A 22,581-nucleotide genomic window follows, 5' to 3' on the forward strand; every position below is an offset into this window, starting at 1 on the left:
AGCAGGGGGTTGGGTGGAGGCGGATCTGGGGTGGGGGCTGGGCCTGAAGCTCCTGCCAGCTGGAGGTGATGGAGGACTTCCTCTCTGGCTCAGGAGGGGGCCTGCTGCAGGGCAGTGGGCATCTGCCAGGAGGTCTGCAGGGTTAGGTATGCAGGCCAGGGAGTGGCGGGCACAAACGAGACCACCAGGCCCAGGACAGCGTCCAAGACCCGATGGTGCCCAGGTTTAGGGGGTGTGGGGCTCCCGGATAACTGGGACAAGGAGCTGGCCACACCCGTCCTCTCTGGGAAGGTGTCCCAGAGTCAGCCCCCTGTTGTGTGTGCCCCTGCTGCATGCTGTTTGTGCAGACTGAGAGGTGACCAACTCACTACGCCCTGCTGCTCCTGATCCTCATGGTGCCCCAGGTACACCTGCAATCCTGGTTTGGGACCCTGAGCTATGACAGTATGGGGGACAAGCCTGGGCTGCCCCACAACCTCCACTGCCACCTGAAGAGCTACCTGTGGCAGCGCTACACGTCCTTGCCCCCTGCTGCCGAGGACACTGCTGCCTGTATTGACACATTCCTTGGGGTGAGAAGCCTGTGCCTGCCCAACTGCGGAGGCATGGTCTGCTCAAAGTTATGCACTGTGTCCCACCTCTCTGCGTGCTGTGGGGGGTAACCCAGGGCCAGGAGAGTTCAGGTGGGCCAGGCAGGGAGGGGGAGCAGGGGCTAGGGTGGGGAGAGCCCTCCCCCCAGTACGAGGCTTACCATGTGCCTGTGGCTGGCATGGCTACTGGCTCAACACAGTCTGACCAGCAGGCGAAGGTGTGTGGCTGCACCTGGTGTCCACAGCGCACGTGGCGTGGCTTGGAGGTGCCTGGCTATGGGCCCCACCAGGGAGGAGCTGGCATTGCTGACAGCTGATGGTGACATGGCTGGGTATTCCTCATGGTGGGGTCTGGGGCTGCACAGCTATTGAGGCAGGTACTGGCCAGGGCTCCCCAAGCTGCTGGCAGAGGCTGCAGCTGGGGAGCTGGGCAGGATGGGATGCTGCATGCCCAAGGGTCCCTCTAGTGATGTGTCACTGGAGGGGCCAGGGTGGGGTGGGGGCTCAGCCAGGCTGCCTGTGCTGATATACACTGCATGGTTGTGGCCTGAGTCCCAGGGCACCAAAATACTGGTCAGTCGCCACATAAAGGGCATGGTCTTGTGGGCACAGCCAGACTGACGATTGTAGTTGGTCAAGGTGACCCACTGTGCCCACAAAGCCTTAACCTTTAAGTAGCACTGCCATGCTAACCGGTCATGCCCTCACTCCTGCACCCGCCCAACAGGGCCTCATAAATGTGGGTGTTGGAGCTCCCACCCCACTCAAATTGGCACAGTACCTCTGCCTTGCCCCAGAGCGCCATGAGGTCGCCAGCCTTCTCTGGGCTGCAGTTGGGGCCCTGGGTGGAGGGCACGGGCATCAGTATGCAGATAGTGCTAGGCCTGGATGTTGAGGATGAGGCCATGCTGGGTCCCATATCAGCTCTTTGGGGCCCCACACAGCTGTCCCAGTGTTGCCGGCCCTGGGCAGCTACCAGCAGTGCCTGGCATAAGGGCACAGCATGGGACTGGCAGCCGCACAGCAGAGGCTATGCCCCACAGCACCTGCAGACAAATCACAGGCTGCTGGCGGCATGTAGCAGGCAGGTGGTGCTGGCCCTGCTGCTCTTATCAATTAGGTATTGATTACTGAATAGATTTCCCTGTTTTGATGTAGAAATTTGAGTAGGTTTTCATATGAAATGTGATGAAGACTTCATTTAATTTTACACATTAGCAGTCCCACGTTTTAATACAACTGAAATGAACAAGCAGCTGGTGGCTATACTACACATAGTATTTAGCATTACATTTATATAAGAATATGTAATTATTAACGTCTCTTTTTCTCTTCATTTTAAAGTAAGTTGGTGTAACATATACATATTATATATGGGCCTTGACAAATGACACGTTTAAACTCACATAATAAATCTTTAAACTGGTATAAAAAAGGAGCAGACAGATTAATCTCCCCCACTGGGATAATTCTGCCATGACAGAAATCAGGGTTAAAATTACTCTAGTGTAAATTACATAGGTGTTGTCTGTTCAGTTTAATCTAAAGTAGCTTCTTGTTCAAAGTAAACAGCCTATAATTGCCCTCTATTGCATGCAGCTCTTTGGGAAAATTTATCTCTGTCTGCTCCAGATCCTGGTATAATTTACATCAGTATACAAAATGGATATAAAAACACCAGTAGTGTAAACTTGCTGGACTCTGTGCTTTTTCTTTTCTTGCTCAGCCCTCACAGTTACTTCTGTTCTGCTTTACTGCTCATTGGCATTACAGAACAATACGAACTCTTTAAACTGGAAAAAACTAAAATCAAAACCATCCAAGAAAGTAAGTTTAGTGACCACCTAAAAAACTAGTCATCTAATGAGGTGGTATACAACCTAGGCTCAAATCAAATTATATTGGAAGCCTTGGGAATATTCTAAAGTGGTCTCTTAAGTTAGTAGGGGTCCTTCTTATGGTGTTCACTGTATCAAGAGTCTGATGAGGCGGGAAAGAAAGAAAGAAAGAAAAAAGCTATGAGTAAACATTAACTTCAGTTAGAGGAGGATTATACACTAAAAACCAATAATGTACTCTCCTTATACAAGAACAATCCAACTGTCACATAATGAAGGGCTGTACATACAAAAGGAGACCTAATTTCAATTTAAAAATCTGGAAAGAAATTAAATTATAAAGTATATTATTCATGTATATACAGTATAGTGGCTAAGTTTCAATACTTTTTATAGCAAGGTTTGTACAGCAAGATCACCTAAATTTAGAGGATCTCTAAATAATGCATTTCAGACCATTAGATGCATTTTAACATCTGTATTTTCTTACAGTAGTTAATATATTCTGAAGTAAGCCAGAGAAGTGCAGGTGAAATTTCATTGTTTGCAGCAAGTACGCTTTTTCTTACTTCCATTTAGATCTACCACATCCAAGTCACGCAATACATAGGTTTTCTGCAAAATAAATTAAAGCAAGCATATAATTTAGACCAGCGCAGTTGTGTAATAATATAAATACTCTGTGTAATAATATGAATGCCTGAAAGTTATACATATGCAGAGCCATACGGAAGTCTTTATTTTTTTATATAATTTTATTTTAGATAATACTTGATTCTGTCAGTGAATATATTTGTAGTGCTGAAAAGTCCAATAAGGCTCAGCACACTTTTTCATGGAGCTTTCTAATACAAAGGGCAAGTGAGATGCACAAGGAAGTGATGTACTTCATTAATATCTTTCCTGTGTACTGAACACTGAAAAGTGGGAAATACTGTCTTCTCAGCTGACGCTGCAAATCATGTGAGCTAATGTAAAACTTTACTTACCCAAATTGTTCTAATTCATGTAGGTAATCCCATATAGTACAAGCATAAATAAAGTTTACTCTTTATTCTTATATGTAAAAAATTGAAGGCAAAGCCTATAAGAGAAGGCATGTAAAGGTGAGGCCATAGTATAGTGTCAGCACCCAGTCTTGTGTAGATGCAATGGTCATGGAGGAACTTCTTTGTTCAATTTTTCCACAGCTAGCAGGGTGCCATCTGAATTTAGCCCTTGTGTCAGCTGTGAATTTAACTAAGCATCAGATTTATGGCATCAGTGGGCACGTCTACATGAGACGCTACTGTGCACCCATTACTGTGCATTTATTTAGCACTTGTATAAACAAGTGCTAAATAAATGCGCATTAACCTGAGTTACTGCACAGTAGCACCCAATGTATTTTTTGTGACTGACTGTGCAGTAGCATTGTGTCACAGTTTTTGCTATGTGACGCTACTGTGCAGTAGTATCGGGCTATTGTGCAGTCAGCTTCTTGTGTAGATGCACCCAATGACAGATATCATGATAGTTTTGTGATGTGCACAAACATCCATATTCATTTTTGTTTCTTAGCCAAAGTAAAAGGGGATTTTATGTTCTAGAATCTGAATCTTCAAAGGTACCAAGGTGCAAATTTTACCAATACTTTTCATTTTTGATAGCAATAAATAAATAAATAAAAATCAGTTATCTGAATTGAATTGTCAGGACTTTCATGTACAATAATGGGAAGTATTACAAATTCCCTCATCTTTAAGAAACTAGACTAGTTTCACCTAGTTCTACCTCCTACTGGTAGAAAGCTCAAAAGAAAGCTTCCAGAAGCAGAAGGCACATACTGCTGCTGGGCTGGGACAGTCAAGGATGTGCCAGTTCAGTAATATCCCCTGAACTCCCAAGGATCCTAAGAGTAACTTAAACTGGTAAAAGCTCTGTAAAAGATCAGCAGTGTGAAAATCACCTTGCCCTTACACAGGAATACATCTCCTTGAAATGCAGGGGGCTGCAGTGAATTTGGAGTACCATTTGCTTCCTATGGTGACTTTGGCTAGGGGCATCAAAGCTCCTAAACTCATATTCCCGTAAGTGAAATTAACATGTTTAGGGATTGATTTTCAGATGTTTTGAGCCTGAAGAGATCCAGTTGACAACAGTGGGAGATGCAGGTGCTCAGCTCCCTTAAAAAAAAGAATCAGTCTCTTGATAGGTTAAGAAGAAAGTGAATTATTGTGACAAATTCACTACTGTTAAATAATTCTGCTTGACAATTCTTTTTAAACAAAAACATCTCAAAATATACATACATTCACAAGACTGATTATAAGTAATTCAGTCTTGATATCAATAAAACCATCAAAATAGCATTTCAAAACAGTAAAATATTTATTTACTATTGTGAAAAGATAAATATCACATCACAATGGTTTTAGCCCAATGCCCTCCCTTGAGGCAATCAAGTAAACTGAATTGGGCTGATAACACTAAAAAGAAAAATCAAAACCAGCTATGCAGTGTATTGCTTGCAAACACCTCAACTTCAAGCTTCAGAGAAGCTGGACACTGAATCCCAGAATGAGTTCAGAGACTGGGACAGCATGGAGACATTAAAAAAAGAGGCTGAATATTCTCTACTTTCTAGTCTTTTTTTGTTTGGTAGGTACATCAAGATACTAATGACATGCAGGGAAATACATACAGTTAACTGGATTCACCACATTCCTCTCTCAACCTAGCAATAACAGCAGGCACATGCACATGCGTGAGTGTGCACATGTGCACACACAAACACACAGGGTGCACTATGGGGATAAGCTGCCAAAAGTTATCTGTCTACTTAATCCACTTGAGTGGTCATCTTCTTGAAGGGGGTAGTTTTTCTGGCATCCAGTGAAATAGATCATAAGACAGCTGAAAAATGAACACTTCTTACACTATACAGGATAATTGAATGGCAAAATTGGGAAGTATGAAAGGGTATGAAAATAGATTTCACAATATAAAAATTAGTTTGTCTAAGGAAGCTTTTTTTGAAAGTTTCAGGGGATTTTAGGAAATACAGACATTTCAGGTAAAATTGTTCAGCTATGTCCTAGAACAAGGTTTGAAAAAAAATAAGTTGTTTTCCCAAGTTAAAAATTATTTAGTAGCAAGTAAACTCAGATATGCATAAAAAAATAAGATTATTCCAATTTATTCTAATTTTAGGTTACAGGAAGATTGCCTGTGTCATTACTGAATTTTAGGAGATATTTGCATTATTATCAAAAATGAAAGCCTTGAGGAAAAACATACCACATTTTTAATGGCAAATTGTGAAATGTTGCTACGGAATGAGAAAATATTGACATTTTAAAAAATGGATTAAAAGGGAAAAACCACAAATTGGTGCCTTGTTTGAGAAGACAATTTGGCTTAGAGCTAAAATTGTCCCATGAGAACAGATTATGAGATATATAAAAGAATACAAGGAAGTTTTACAAACTCAGTACCAAAAAAAAGAATGGCGTGGAACATCCATTATCACAGTTATAAATTAAGAGGGCTTTCTTTCAACACTGGCCTTCTCTTTGGGGGAAAAAACCCCTCATGATCAAATACTACCTTTTCCAAATGACAGTGTAAAGGATGGACTGGAATGAATCATAGAGATTCAGTAAATGAAGCCACTGAAAGATCCCTGTTCATTATCTACAGAAAGGAGAAAGTGTGTGGTGAATATGGCACTGAGCTGTTTGAAGTGAAAGGGTTGTATCATGTTTATGGCAATTAATGACTGGCAAACTCGATTCTAATTTCTGCTCAAAAGCATTACTGGGTAAGTTACATAAAGAGAAGCTTTCAGAGGTGACCATCCCATGTTTCTGTTTTTTTAACATTCAACTTGCAATGCCTGGGGTCTGATGCTTAGAAGTGCTGAACACTCACATCTCCAAATGAGGCTTCTCCGCTCTGAGTATATCAAGTGTACATATGTGCATACATGTTTGTGGGTGTTATATTACACACACACAGAGGCCCAAGACTTTAATTTTTGTATTTAATCTCTATGCCTTTGTTCCCCATGCATAAAATGGGGATAATGCCTCGTCACGCACCAGGAGTGCTAAGATACTTTCACTAATATTTATTAAGATTTAAGAGATTACAATCAAAACGCCACAGGAAAAAACCATGAATGAAATAATTCTTTAACTAGTATGGGGTTTGGATGGAGTGAAGCTTATAATGCATGATGACATCTGAATGATTGACAATAAAAACAAAATACAGCAGAGTTGCTCATTCTACAGGCACTTTCCATCCCATGCACTCAAGAAGGTGCAGGGAGATTATGGAAAATAGTATATGGTCATACAACTGAAGTCAACATCATAATAAGTACAAACAAAGGGATCAAATTACTGGTGCATAGATGACCTTAACTCTGTCATTTGCTTTTTTCTGAATGCCTGACTTGTCAAACTTAAAATTCTTTAAACATTATTTTTGGGGTAAAGTTAAATGTAATAAGACTAACACATACTGAATTCATAATCTTTCATATTTCATTATATAAAATAAGTATTTATGAAATTATTAATCAGAGTTCTGATCATATCCAATCATAGCATTGCACAAACCAAATTACATCCAACTGTTAGTCTTGACACGTTACTCCCACCACCAGTAAAGAAAATCTTTTGGGTGGAAACATCAAGTTGGATTTTCTCTGTTCTTTGTTCAGTTAAACAGAGCCCCTTAGTATCATATGAAGTTGTTTTGATGGTTAACCACTTTTCTGGGGAATACAGAACAGAGTAGCTACTACTATGCTTCCAAAAATGGCAGCTGCTTCTGGTACTATTTTGTTGGGCACAGTTTCTCTCTTTCTGTCACTTGGTAAAAAATAAAGATACCAAAATCCAACAGAGACTATGCTGAAATAGAGACTCATAATATACTTGAAAAAGCTGTCTGGGAAGGAATAGTTATCTTCAGTAATAAAACTGAGCAACATTTGATAGCATGCAAATAACCAAATACTAACTGCATGCTGAGTTGGTTTCTAAATATTGGTTCTTTTTTTAAATGTGACTCACAACTGCAAACAGTTCATTGGTAACCATGAGCAGTGTTATGTAACAACTGTCATCTATTTATTAGCAGGTTTAGGCATATCTGAATCCAGACTCTGAAGATTTCTGAATAAATAAAGTAGTATTGTTATTTGTTAACATGCCTTTGCAAACCTCTGGAATACTTGATGAGCTACAAATACAGGTGTCAATTTACATGAAACACTTTTTCAATAATATAAAGTCAATTACTAATAGCTGTTTGGATAGTAACAACACAGACTTATAATTCTCAAAATTATGGCCTGACCCTACAGCTTTTACTCATGTGAGTAGCTGACCGAGTTGATGTCTTCACTGGTTACTCACGTAAGTAAGATCTGAAGGACTGAGCACTTATTGTAGAATGCTTTTTTCCAATTTAATGCACAACTGAAAAGTCTATATGAAGTTTTGATTATCTGATTATCTGTGTGTTTGTACTCCCCTTCTCCAATAAAGACAAGGTACAAGGGAAGATGTAACAGATTATGAAATAACATAACTTTCTGCCATGGTTTAAACTAGGGCTGTCCAAATTCTAAGTGGCTGAGGGCTGCACACTGTAGGGGCTTCACCAGTGGGGCCTGCACACCCCCTGGGCCACACTAGTTCAAGCCACAGGTCCCTGGGCTGTATGCCCCCCTGCCTCCCCACACTGTGCCCATAGATGGCTCCTACCTCAGCTCCCTTGCTGTACCACACCATGAGCTCCCCTGGCACTGTGGCCTGTGTTGTCCCACCACATAGGGTGGGAGCTGGAAAAGAAAGCTGAGCAAGGAAAGGAAGCCTAGAGATCCTGGCTGCAACAGCAACCAGAGCAATAGTGGGGCACAGGCCAGGTAGGTGCCCAGGACAACACATTCATTCCTCTAGCTGAACAGCCCTGGTTCAAAACCTGAGATCCTCTCTTGCATATTAGAAAGTATAGCAAGAACAGTGTTGAAAAGGTAATGTATGCTTATTCAAATTTTAAGTCTGACACATTTCAATGTTGGCTGTAATCTGAGAATCCTTCTCCAAATCATAAACTGCTTCAGTTTTAGAGCTCCAAGAAGCCCTGTGCCTCTGAAAATCCCAGCCTCACCCTGAGCCCATTCGCAGAAGTGTTTCATATCTGTATTGGAAGTTAGTAAGTTAAGGTAAATAAGGAGTGACTAGATTGTAATAAAGAATAACTAGCAACATTTTAGTTGTGTAGGACAATTAAAACTTGTTGTGCACCTGAAAGTGGGTCCCTCTTTCTGTAGCTGTCTACATCCGCTCTTAACACTTGACCCATTTACTGAAAACGTGGCCTTATATCTTCCCTAAAGAATTCTTTAAAGGGAGTGTCCTCTATCTGGGAAAGAGGCAAATAAGCCCAGCCCCTTCAACTCTGACCAAAAGAGATCTGTACAATAGGAAGGCTATAGGGCCATAACAATGACAGTCTTTATCTTCTTTTACAATAAGCAAATAAAAGTTTTCCTCTTGTAGATGTAATACTGTCCCTCATACATGGATCCCCAGGGTATAGTTTCAGATTGGCATCTATCATGCCATTATTCATAGATGGTGGACACCTTGCTGACTAAATTTTCACTTCTCTGAAACATTAACAGAGATGGAGGAAGTTAAAATCTAAGTGATATATCCAGGTTTCACAGTTTCATAACAAAGCAAGTGATTTTATTTAAACAAAAAATGATAGCAAAACTCTAAGGCACTTTTTAAATTTTATGGTAAACTTTTAGTGGTTCAGTAGGAAAAAATAAATGAACTCAGGCCAAGGAAACTATGTTTTAAATCAAGAAAAAAATTCACTGGAAGATAGCAAACCACTGACCAAAATAACCTAAAGAAGGGCCTGATAACCAGTGATCTGAAGCAACTCCAGAAAGGATGAGGCCATCTCACAAACATTTTACACTTGCACACACTTCCTGCCTTCAGACAGGTCTCGTCAAAGTCACATGGTCTCAGATACAGCTTTCTTAATACGCTCAGGGTTTAACTGCATATCTACAGCACACAAAATATGAATCTGAAAATTTGAAAGGTGAATTAATATATTAGTCACACAGAATAATACAAAAGTGGGTAACCTGTGACATAGATATTTAAATGTCACTATAACATGTTGCAGCCTAATCTCTCAAATTCTACCAAAACACATGGTATGCACAATATTACAGATTTCATAGACATTTGGAGGATCATCGAGTCCAGCCCCCTGCCCCAGGGGCAGGAAGTCAGCAGGGATCATATCTTAATATGCACTTGCCTTTGTAGCTAGTTATATTCACAGTTATTATTTTGTAATTTTCAACCTTATTGTGCTTTATTCATAGAAGATAATGGCTATTTATAGGATCTTTTGCATTCATCTTTCTTCTCCCAGCAATACTACAGCACTTTGTCTGATAAAATATGATCAGGCTTTCAGACTTCTCAATGCTATTTGAATACTGCCTAAAGGACTCTTCCATCGCTTAACAAAGAAAGTATACAAGATTTCTACTGTGTGCTGCACAACTGAAAGCAAAATACAAAAGCAGCACCCATTCAGCAGGAATACAGATGGGAGAAATGACCATCAATAAGTATTCCTTTGCAATGAAAATGATAAAGAATTACTGAATTAATGTCCAAATCTTTTTGAATTCCTGACTTGACATCACTGCTATTATGTAATCTAATTAAACACAAAAATGCTTATTCTGGAATACATTTTAGCTCCTATAAAATAAAGTAATTTGAAGCCAGGTAAAACTATAAACAGGAGACAAGAAAACTTTTACCACCACCTCTGCAAATTAATGTCAGTTATCTACCCTATCTTATGCTGGACTTATAAAGCTGATGACTACTCTTCCTAATTGTGCATTTGTTCACAGATAAAGATCCTGGATTAACTGGATTGAAACTACCATAATCATTTTACTGATAGTCAAAAATATATTTGAATAAAGGTTTCTAGAAAAAAAACTGTTCTACCTTCCCTTTAGGATGTTTAGAATTGATATGCTATAAGTTTCCTAGTGAATCCAGACAAGTAAAGTTTTCTGGTAATTTATATTTCTTAGTGATAGCAAACAGGTCTACTGCTTACTAGACAACAATATCTTTTTGTGCTACAAAATTCCTGCTGTAAATGCTAATTCTATTCCTTAGTTACAAGGAAATTAGAGTAAAGCTACTTAAGGGGTCTACTATTAATGTTTCTGATAAGGATGGCATTTGTTAACATTTAGACTACTGGGATGAATTTTCATAAGAGACACTGGTTCATCTAAACAAGTACATTTTTTTCCATAAAAAACAACCATATTCACCTTTCGTTGTTGTATAATTGCATTTGTCTCTAGTTTACAAGCAGTTTGGCCCTGAACTGATTAGTATAAGTAGCTGCTATGGCCATTTAAATCAAAATGCTGAAACTTCAGACTTTGTCAGTAATTCTATTCATTTGTCTTTATCATGGCTTCAAGCTTATTCTGAATAGAAGGCTAGTTTTATCCAACAGATATTGATGATGAATGGCAATAAAAATACATTGAGGAAGAACATCTATTAGGCTTTATGTGATCAGAAGCTGGTTTAAACCTGTAACAGAACAGATGTTCAGTGCACATAAACTAGTTTCAAAATGGCCAAAACCGGCTTGAGATAAACTTGGTTGAATGTAGTATCAGACTTAACTGATTTGGCTCAAACTGGTTTATGCAATGTCTGTCCCAGACCACTTGCTGGTTTAAGATAAACCAGACTCCCCCAGCATGCTGGCATGCTGTCTGGGATGGGCAGGGCTCTCTGCTCCAGCCGCAGGGCTGCCCCCGCTCCTCTGCTCTCTAGCTGGAACAGGGACCCGCCCTAGCAGAGACACTGGCTGGATGACCCCGTTAAGGCAAAGTGGGCAGGGAGGGGGTTAATTCTTCCCTCCTTCCCCTCCTCCCCCACGCAGTCAGGGTCAGCCTGTCTGCTGGGGAGCAGAGAAGAGGGGACTGCAGCGGTAGCCCCTGGAGCTGGCAGACCCGACGTCAAGGAAGAGACAGAGGGAGGAATTAACCCTTTTCCCTGCCTCTTCATCTTAATGGGGCCATGCTGGGTAGGCTGTCCCGCAGGGTTGGGAGGGGGGCTCTGTTCTATGCTGTGGGAGGCTCTTCCCCCTCCTCCTCTTCCCAGGGTGGGGAGGGGGACTTTGTGAGGCTCTGGATGGGAACTCTTCCTCCTCCTCCCTTGCCCCGCCTGGTGCTGCAGGGTGGAGTGGGAGTGGGGGTCCATGCGATGCTGCCTGGTCCCAGAGTGGGGGGGGGGGGCAGGGGAAGACTCTGTTCCATGCTGGGGATAACTCCTCCTCCTCCTCCTCCTCCTCCCCCCAGAGGGGCAGTGGCAGTGCGGAGCTCAGCGGGGCAGGGTGTAGGTGTCTGGAGTGTGAGGGAGGGTGGAGGTTGTAGGCACCCCCACACATTCCCCCCATGGTGTGTAATCCCCACTGCCTGGCAGCAGCAGCAGGCAGGGAGGTCAGGGTGCTCATGACCGGAGCAGGCGCAGCTCTGGCCAGCGATGCACGGGGCGGGGGAGTACAGCCTGCCTTATCTCTGCAGCTCTGCTCCCTGAGCCTGCAGTGTGAGAAGCCCCACACTGGAGCCAGCTGCTTCCCCCACTCCCTGCTGTGCAGGTCCCGCACTCTGCTGGGAGTGGAGGGAGCACTGCCCCCTGCTTCTCCACAGAATCCAGCGCAGAGCTCCCCCTCTGTGAGAGAGGAGCTGCAGGCGCAGCGTGGAGCCACAACAGAGGCAGCCAGTGCTGCACTGGAGGTGAGGAGTGCAGCCCCACACACCCTGTCCAGCTGCTTCTATCCCTGCGGCTATACGTTGCACCTGAAGCTCCACACTCACAGCGTGGAAGCTCCATGCTGGACTCTGTGGGGAAGCAGGGATGGGGCTCCCTCCATTCCTGGCAGAGTGCAGGACATGCACAGCAGGGAGTGGGGGAAGCAGCTGGCTTCAGTGTGGCTTCCCTTGCTGCAAACTGAGTCTCAGGGAGCAGAATCGCAGAGACAAGGCAGGCTCTGCTCCTTCCCCCCGTGCAGCCCAGGCCGGAGCTGTGCCTGTACCAGACACGAGCACCCTGACCTCCCTGCCTGCTGCTGCTGTCAGGTAGTGAGGGCTGCACACCATGGGGGGAGTGTGTGCGGCTCTCTACACCACCCCCTCCCTCACACCCCACACCCTGCCCAGCTGAGCTCCATGATCCAACTGCCCCTCTGCAGGGTAGAAGGAGGAGGAAGAGTTCCCCCCATCATGGAACAGAACTTCCCCCTGCCCTGGGAGGGAGGAGTGGGGAGAAGAGTCCCCCTCTGGCCCTGGGCAGCATCCCATAGAGCACCCCCTCATGCAGTGATGGGGGAGAAGCAGGGAAAAGAGTCCTCCTCTGGGGCCAGGCAGCCTTGCAGACACCCCTCCCCACCCCACTGCTAGGGGGAGAGGAGGAGGGAGAAGAGCCCCCCCCAGCACCAAACAGGACCCCCCTCCCAGCTCTGCAGCAGTGGGAGACAGGGAAGAGGAGGACAGGTTACCCTCTGGAGCCAAGCAGTCCTGTTGCCCAGATTGCTCCTGGCTGTCAGGAAGCCATGGGGGCGGGCATGCGAGGGCCTTGCCACACTCCACCCTCCTCAGCTCAGCTTCCTTGTGGAAGGGGGGGCTGCTTTAGCGTCCCTGGGCTTCTGGCTTGAGCCACTGCAGGCATGTGCCGAACATCCATCCACTTGCAAACTGGTTCACTCTCTGCAGGTCAGAGTAATCTGCAAAGACTGAATCAATTCAGGCTCAGGCTTTTTGAATGTCTGTCCCTAGCCTTAATGTCTACAGTAATATTTTACTATCTAGAAATAAATCTTGATGGAAAATGTTTTCTTAGCTAATTAACAGCAGTTTCTCTAGTGTTCAGTTCCTGCCATACAGTGGTAGGTACCTTTGCATTGACACATCCTTGAGGGTGAGACAGACATGGAGTCAGACTGCATCTATTTTGATCCCTTTGCTAATTAGCTCATGTCCTTGCAATTTCAAAAGCAGATTTCCATTTTTTCTCTGTCAATACCAATGTAAATCATTCATCCTCAACCTACTAATTTTAGGAATTTTGTATCACACATTTGCTAACTAAACATAGAGACCACTTCTTCCATCTGTGTATGGCCTCTTTTCTCAGGCTCTGCAGTATGGTATGGAGATCTGCAGACAAGGAGACCCCCTCTATGTCACAGAGCAATGGAACCGCTTTGTGACTGCTGCCCCTTCCTCTGCAGAAACGTGTGTGGCCGGTGTACCAAAACACCTGTCTCAAACTTCCTCTGTGCTAGGGTACAAAATACCTGACAGTTCCATGGTGCAGTGGTGGCAGGTACCACTCTATCTCTGCAGCTTACTGTCCATAGGATATGGCCATGAAAATCCTCCTTTTGCCTCATCACTTGAAAAATGAACCTACCTTGTTTAGTATCTCTTCGGCCAACAATGAAAATGCATCCTCAATGTTTATGTTGTCTTTAGCACTGGTCTCAAAAAATGGTATTCCATGTTCCCAAGCAAGCTGAAAAAACAAAAGAAGGCATGGGAAGAACACACTTTCACATGTAAAATGCTATTTATAAAACATGAAACATTTATTAAGGTAACCTCCCAATGTTGTCAGCAGTAAATATAGAAAGGAGATTCCTACAACTTTTAATATAGTACATATTCTTTAATTTAGTGCATACCAGTTCAGTAGGGAAAAATGACATTCATCCTTAACCTACTAATTTTAGGAAGTCCTTACAATATTCTGTTTACATTTGTATACTTGCAAGGATGGCTTTCCTGACATGGGTTTTCATATGCATTCTATAGGCTGAAAGTTTATTGGGTTTGGTCTAATTTTTCACTTAAACAGACAATGGAGTATATCCTTCATATTTTGGGGGAAACTGTTTGAAATATGCGGGAAAAAATTAATATACATATTAAGACCTGCAGAACTCAATACCTGCAAAAAGATGGCAAAAAAATAAAACATTCTGGAAAAGGTTGGTTACAATGCAAAGCTAATTTTATAATAAAGAGGGCACCTAGAAGGGTTTCTTCAGATATTTTTTTTATGCTAGGAAAGACTCCAGACTGAGACTGAGTTCAATTAACTGTTTTAGACGCTGCAGTAACTACTTGAAAAACAAACTGTCTTGGAAGGAACTTAAGGAGATCAGCTGCCTATGAACAATGATAATACAAGCCAAATACAAACCAGTTCGTAAAGGAAAGAGGAAATATCAGTCTCTGGAAACCAGCAAGATTTTGAGGGACTCTGAATGGGAATCAGCTTGGAATGTGTATGCATGAAGTGGCAGGAAGAGTTTTATATGAATACTGGTCCTATTTAGTCTGAATACAGGTACCAAGGTGGATAACTTCCAAGGATTTGTAGTTTGCTACTTAGAGATCATAGGGATAGACAAACATTTGACTTGTTTTAAAACCATATGAAACACAGAACCCAATCTATAGTTATGAATAAGATGTAAGAATTGAAAATGTGTGTTCCATAAGTATTTTCTCACCCACTGACTACAGCTGAAACAGATTAACAAAGAAAGTACGCCCACCCATTTTCAGCTGAATGATAGTTATGATGGAGGTTTACCATTGGGAAAGGCTTGTTGTTATTCTTGTGGGCAATCCAGCCACTTCAAGCAAATTAGGCACTTTCATTCCACATACAACAAAGATATATTGCCAATATCTCTCCCAAAGCTAAACTTTAACCCCATCGTACACCTCTTTTGTATTCTAAGTATAGTAGGTTCTTAGCAAAGGAATTAAAAACAAAGATCACCGCAATGTATAATCAAAGATACTATTGTTTGAAAAATTCATAATGCTGCATGCCATGTTTGGCTTTTTCATATTGTTCTTAGGAAATTCCTCTTTAAAATCAAATGCCTAAACACTGCAAAAGCAAGTAACATAACACCTGTACATGGCCATAATTGTTTTCCTGAAAGTGCAAACAGACAGAAGCAATAGCCCCAAGAGATGTATTCATGTCTCCTCTCATGTCAGTTCATCTTTAAATATGAATGCGAAAGAATGTGAAAGAAGATGGGCCAGAAGCCTTTAGCTTTTTTAACCTTTAACCTTTAGCTTTTTTTCAATGTAGAAAAAAACTTCAGTTGTTTACATTTTACTTCTCTCTTCCTTTTACCTGGTCCTACCAATTTTCCCATGGGCAAAAACAGAAAAAAAAGAGGTAAGGGGAGACAAAATCATAAGACTTTTTTTGCTTCATACTTATTCTTTAGTTGGTGCTGCATTCTGGCAGGATAATTTGAGTAAGAAGAAAGAGCCATATCATGTTCCACCTACTGGGCATCTAAGACAGTGGTTTTCAAACTTTTTAAGCTGAGACCCCCTTTGAGGTACAATTGTTCGTATGCCCCCCTCCCCTGTCCGCCACTGCTGCCATCACCATGGCTGGGCAAGAACTGGGCAAAAAGGAGCTTGGGAGGATGTGTGTTGCCCACTGCAGGCTCAAGGCTCCCCACCCTGCTGCCCTTCCCTCAGGAGCCCCACGCCAGCTGTGCACCCCTGCCCACCCAGCAGCATCAGGGGGGCACAACTCCATACCACCACCACACCCGCTAATGCTGGGTGGGCAGGGAGTGCTTTGCCATGTTGGTGTATAAATTGTCTCACACTGTCAAGATCAAATTTTATGGTATAATACCATCTCCTGTATGGTACAAGTGAGAGAACTAAAAAGACAAATGGTTTTAAAATAAATTCTCTGAATGAGATTGTACTCTTGTACTATAAAATGGGAAACTATAAGTTTCGATGGACTCTTCGATGGGAAGAGTCAATGTATAGGATGAGAGTCCTGAAGGATTTGTAAAACTTCCCTGAAGGATTCTGGAGAGAATACATGCTTACAACTTGCATTTACAAGTGTAGTATGAAATAACTAAATATGAATTATTCATTGACAGCATTACTGTTATACAATGTGATTTGCTTTTTGTTAACACACACTTTATTTTACTAAAACGAGTGGACACTTCTCTATTTTCCTCCTAATGGAATCTTTCACTAGCTGGCTCAATCGGGATTCTCTAGTGTTTTGAAATCACATTAAAAAGGAATACTTAGTATAACTGAAGAGTGCTTCAGAACACAGGGGAAATCTAGAGAGCAAACTGGTTGGTGAGGAGGTAATGATTTGTTCCATAAAAAATACTATGTTAAGAGAAATTTATGGTTGCATGGTTAAGCACTCAGAAGTCAGAAAATGCCATAGTTAACACTGTTTTTGAAACCCTAACACTGCCCCCTTGTGCATATGCATCATGATAGTCTTCACTTACAACATTACAGACTGAAAAATAGTAGATACCATTTTTTCCAACAGCCTCAAGTACATACACATCACATCTTGTACTTCTCTGTGCCAATTAGGTGGACTTCATGAAAATCTTATATTCAAAGCAACAGTGAATGAGATAATTATGCATTTTAAGAGATACAAACTTGCAGTGCAGCTCAAAAGGTGACATTTTTAAAACTGAATCATTTGGAAAAAAATGGCTAGATACTACCAAGATTGAGTGTGTACCTTATGAATGAGGGAAGTGCTCCTTTCAAATGACATACAATGGATAAATACAATGATCAAATAAGGGCTATATTATGGCATTTAATTATAGCATTAACGTATCTTTTGCTTTGGCATAGCTTCCTGACCTTTTCAGTTGTTCTGAGACAAATTCTACAGTTCTTTGAAAGGTATATTATATTCTCCCACAACCATTCATCTCCTACAGATGGTCAAGCTATTCTCATTTTCTTTATAGCAAGATGAACCCAGAGGTTATAACAGAAATGATCATACAGGGTGCCTACAGATATTAAGGGGCCCTGATCTAACTCACGGCACTTTACACCATGAGTTGGGTCAGGGGACCTGCAAGGCAAAGGGGCTCCATTTTGCCTTACCCCCTGCCCTCCAGCTTCAGCTAGGCCAAATCCAGGCGGTAGCTGCCTGCCTGTTCCTTCATCCCCCTCATCCTCCTGCTGACAGTCGTGGGGGCAGGGCTTGGCTGGTGCTCACTGGTGTGAAAAATGAACCCTGGAGGGAACACAAGTTCCCTAAGGCGCTGTCCTTTAGAGAGGTGCTCTTCATCTAATACCTGATTTGACAAGGGTTAATTTTTCACGCTATCAGACAGTTTAAAAGTACTCTGCAGCCATGCACGTGTGTTATGTCATGGCTTCAGAACGCTTTCAGGGGCCCAATTGCACAAAAAATGTAACTTGTGTAAGTGCCCACACTTTTCACTATAGTTGAGGACTACCATATTGCAACCTGGTTTTTGAGGCTGTCCAGTACAGCAATCTGAATATGTTGTGACTGCTCCATACAAATTAAGAAATGTGCTATGATTGATCTAAATATGAAAACAAATAACACAATCAGTTCAGCAGCCCTTGCTGTATTGATTTACTTTGATATTATATGCATTTCACACTGGTTTTACATTTTTCAGTTTGCAATGCACTTTCAGATTTCAGTGTTGATAACGTGTAGCTACGTGAAAAAAATTGCTAAGGGGAAGCTGGAGCAGCTATTTATATATATTTCCCCCCCCCCCCAATGAAAAATTGCCCCAAAATGTTTGTGACACTTGAAGTTTGAAAAAAAATATTTTTTTCAATTATGAAATGATATAATTCTTGTATAAATTATAAGAACGAGGCAAAAAACCTCTATGATTTTGTCTCCCCTTCCCTCTTTTTAAGTTTTTACCCATGAGAAAATTGGTAGGACCAGAAAAAAGGAAGACAGAAGAAGAGAGATTTAAAACGTCAACAATGGATGTTTTTTCTACATTGAAAAAGCAAACAATTAACGGTTAAAAAAGCAAAAAGTTTATGGCCCATCTTCGTTCACATTCGTATTTAAAAATGAATTGACATGTGAGGAGACATGAATACATCTCTTGGGGTTATTGCTTTGGTCTGTTTGCACTTTCAGGAAAACAACTATGGCCATGTACAGGTGTTCTGTTTCTACCAGGAGAATTGAAGAACTGAGTTACCACTGCCCTCCTGGAGCAACTCAGGGTCCAAGGGATGCTGGTTTGGAGAAGCAGGGGGGAACACTGCTCTGCTGTTCCTTCCCCTCTTGAAGACTTTCCCTATCCTTCCCCAGATCAGGGTGACCCCATTCTGGGAAGGGCATAGGGAGCCTTCCCCTGCTACTCTATGCCTCCCAGGCACCAAGAGTGGAGCAGGTACTGCTCCCCACATCCCGGTTTGGAGAAGGTACAGGGAGCAGAGGAGAGGGGCCAGCTGCAGGCTGAAACACCTGTATTGCCTGTACCTTTTCCTTTTCTGCTTTGTAAGATAACTAGGACACTGAAACATTTAAGCCAACATTTTGAAAAATGGACATTGATTTCTGGTGCTTTGGTTTTGAAACTGGTAGGGCCTTGTTTTTAAAAGGAATGAGATCTTTTTGCTCCTATTGTTTTATTTCCACATAAAAAGACTGTTTCTATCTCTCTCTATTTCAGCAGGCCTGAGAAATAATTTGTTTTTCATTGTTATATGCCTGAAAGATTTTGAACCTTCTTCTCAAATTACAGCATAAAGCTAACAAACCAGCATGCCCTAATAAATATCAAATAACACCACGTCAGGAAAAAACCCTCCTCAGTCTAATGCCACAAAGCAAGGAACATTGCTACTTTAAAATATAGCAAAAACAAAACAAGAATCTAGTCTGTCTTTGCAGAATGCCAAATATATGCAATAGTGACCAAAGAGAGAAATATTTAGCTGAGTGAGCCTTCTTAGTCCATTAATGGCACCTGAAAAAGTAGGTTGTTGCCTGCAAAAGCTCATTCCTCTCTGAACCAGTTAGTCTCTAAGGGTGCCTATACACATGAAGGGGACCTGATGGTGGGAGTCTATTATAGGCCTCCCCACCAAGAACAGGAGAGCGACCAGGCATTCTACAATGAACTGGCTGAAGCAGACAGTACTAAAGATTTGATTATCATGGGTGACTTCAACTACCCTGACATCTGTTGCGAAGATCGCTCAGGCAGCTCCAGCCAATTGACCAACTTCTTGGCAACTACAGACAACCTGTTCTTGACACAGGCTGTGGGGGGGCCCACTAGGAATAAAACCACTCTGGACTTGGTGCTGGCTAAAGAGGAAGACATGGTAAGTGACCTTAAGATTGGAGGTGCTCTGGGTGACAGCAATCATGATCTGATCAGATTCACAATCTACTGAAGGCTGGAAACTCTATCAGCAGAACAGAAGTCCTAGACTTCAGACAGGCAGACTTTGGTAAACTCAGGAATCTAGTTGGAAATGCCCTTCACAACCAGCAACTGGACAACTTGGGAGCTCATGAAGGATGGCACTTCCTCAAGAAGGCTATTCTTACTGCTCAAAAAGAGGCCATTCCCATGTGATCAAAAAAAGGGACAGGGGCCAAGAGACCTGATTGGCTCAACAGAGACATTAGGGAACTTCTCAAAAAGAAAAAAGAAACATACATGCAATGGAAAAATAGATCAGGATCCAGAGAAGAGTACACTCATGCAGCCAGGGTCTGCAGACATGAGACACGGGAAGCTAAGGCATTCATGAAAATTAAGCTGGTGACTGATATTAAAGATAACAAAAAATCCTTCTATAGGTACATAGGGAGCAAGAAAAAAAAAAATCAAGCTCTGCGGTGGCACCCCTACTGAACACAGAGGGGAAGCCCACAGTTGACCCCCGTGAAAAGGCAGAGAAGTTCCCTAATGTCTCTGTTGAGCCAATCAGGTCTCTTGGCCCCTGTCCCTTTGATTCCAATTATATCCTGTCAGATAAGTTGGAGAGTACTGGCCTAGACCAGGCTACAGTGAGGTGGATTGGGAACTGGCTCAGTGGCCAATCCCAATGAGCTGTAATTGATGGGGTGGCCTCATCCTGGAAGGTAATCTCCAGTGGTGTACCCTAGGTGTCAGTGCTTGGGCCTGTGCTCTTTAGCATCTTTATAAATGACATGGATAAGGGAGTGAAAAGTGCAATGATTAAGTTTGTGGATGATACCAAGCTGTGGGGACAAGCGGGTACATCAGAGGACAGGTCAAGGATTCAAGAGGACCTTGACAGGCTGGTCCTATGGGCTGAACAAAACCACATGAGGTTCAACAGGAACAAATGCCGGGTCCTTCATCGGGGTAGGAAGAACCCTCACCATATCTATACAATGGGCAGTGGTCCACTGGCTGTCACTGCCTCTGAAAGGGACTTGGAGGTGTCAACTGAACAGAGGACGAATATGAGCCACCAGTGTGACAAAGTCACCAACAGAGCAAATAGAACTCTGGCATGCATCAGCAGGTGCACTGCCAGCAGATCCAGAGAGGTGCTCCTCCCCTCTATTCGGTGTTGGTGAGGCCACAGCTGGAGTACTGTGTTCAGTTTTAAGCACCACACTTCAAGAAGGATGTGGACAAGCTCAAACGGGTGCAGAGAAGGGCCTCCCACATGATCAAAGGCCTGGGGGATAGGCCCTATGAGGAGTGACTTCGGGATATGGGTTTGTTCAGCCTGAGCAAAAGAAGGCTGAGAGGTGACTTGATAACAGCCTACAAATATGTCAAGGGAGAACACCAGGATCTAGGAGAACAACTTTTCAGAAAAGCCCCCCTTGGGAAGACGCAAACCAATGGACACAAGCTAGTTGAGGAAAAGTTTCAGCTAGACATAAGGAAAAGCTTCTTTTCTGTACGGGTAACTAGAATCTGGAACACACTTCCAGCAGAGGTGGTGCAGTTGCCATCTCTGGCAGTCTTTAAGAGGAGGCTGGACAAATACATCACTGAGCTCGTTTGAGCCCAATTACCTCCTGCCCCTGGCAGGGGACCAAACTTGAGGATCTTACAGGTCCCTTCTGGTCCTTCTTTCTATGATTCTATGATGATTTTCACCATTTAAAGTGTTCTAAAGCCATCACTTAATACACATGGGTGACTTTAAAACATTTTAAAAATGGTAGAAGTTGCCTTAATTAAACCTTGTTGTATGTGTTTTAAATGTAAGGTGAACTGTAGTACTGCATCTCAACCTACCTAGTTCACCTTATTGCACATTTATTTAACTGGGGTTTCCCCGTGGCCTCAAGCTGCATTGTCCAACATCTGGCACCCCCTAGCTCAGGGGCGAGCAATTATTTTGGGTGGAGGGCTGCTTACCAAGTTTTGGTAAGCTGTCAAGGGCCACATGGGTAGCCCCACCCCCTGGTCACTATCTTGTGACCAGAAGTCCCATCCCCTAACTCCTGACCTTTGCCACCAGAAGTCCCTCCCCTTGTCCCAGGAAGTACTCCTTTCAGCAAGGGGTTTTGCCATCTCAGAACCAGAAAAATACCAAATTATACTCTAAAAAGTGGTCATCTACAACATTCATTAATTTGATTTAAAAAATATTTCTGTCCTGATTTACATGTGTTTGTGTAGTGTATGCAGAGGTGACTGCACAGTAGCTTAAAATTAAGTCTTATTCTTGTATATTGTGAGGGTGGGTATAGGTTTGTGGGGGCTGTGGGTATGTGGGTGTAGATGGGTATGGGCAGAGGGTGGCTGGGGTTTGTGTATGGCAGTGCGAGGGCAGGTGTAGGTGCATGTATATGGAGGGGTATGTGTGTGGGATTCACCCTAAGAACACACACACACACGCTGCCCCTGTCCTGCCAACACACACACCCCTACCAGTGTGGTCCCATGCTCCGTGGTCCGGGGATGCAGCCGGGAGCCACAGCCATGTGGTGCTGGAGCAGGGCGGGGGCAGGAAAGCAAGGAACTGGCTGGGGGTGAGTGGGGGTGGGCTGCTCATGCCTGCAAGCCTGCTGAGGGCTCCCTCTGGGTCCTACTGCCCATCTCCAGCTAGCTTTGACAGGGAACCAGGGCAAATAAATATTAATTTACCAAATTGTTTAGGGGCTCCACGGGCTGGATAGAATGGCCTGGCAGACCAGATCTAC

The 22,581-nt window shown here is 43.0% G+C and overlaps 1 protein-coding gene across 1 annotated transcript in view; it reads right to left on the reverse strand.

Annotated features, from left to right (window-relative positions):
* Positions 1 to 2,893: 2,893 nt before the first annotated feature.
* Positions 2,894 to 22,581, reverse strand: part of LOC109304267 (ras-related protein Rab-10-like) — a 47,370-nt gene continuing 27,682 nt past the window's right edge. Inside the window, exons 5-6 of the mRNA XM_019526753.1 lie at positions 13,987 to 14,088; positions 2,894 to 3,043 (exon numbers count right to left, since the gene is read on the reverse strand). Coding sequence (XP_019382298.1) covers positions 2,966 to 3,043; positions 13,987 to 14,088 — 180 coding nt within the window. The 3' untranslated portion in view covers positions 2,894 to 2,965. The remainder of the gene's footprint in view (positions 3,044 to 13,986; positions 14,089 to 22,581) is intronic.

Source organism: Gavialis gangeticus, unplaced genomic scaffold (assembly GCF_001723915.1).
Source record: "Gavialis gangeticus isolate Ggan-Ray unplaced genomic scaffold, GavGan_comp1, whole genome shotgun sequence".
Classification (NCBI taxonomy): Eukaryota; Metazoa; Chordata; order Crocodylia; family Gavialidae; genus Gavialis; species Gavialis gangeticus.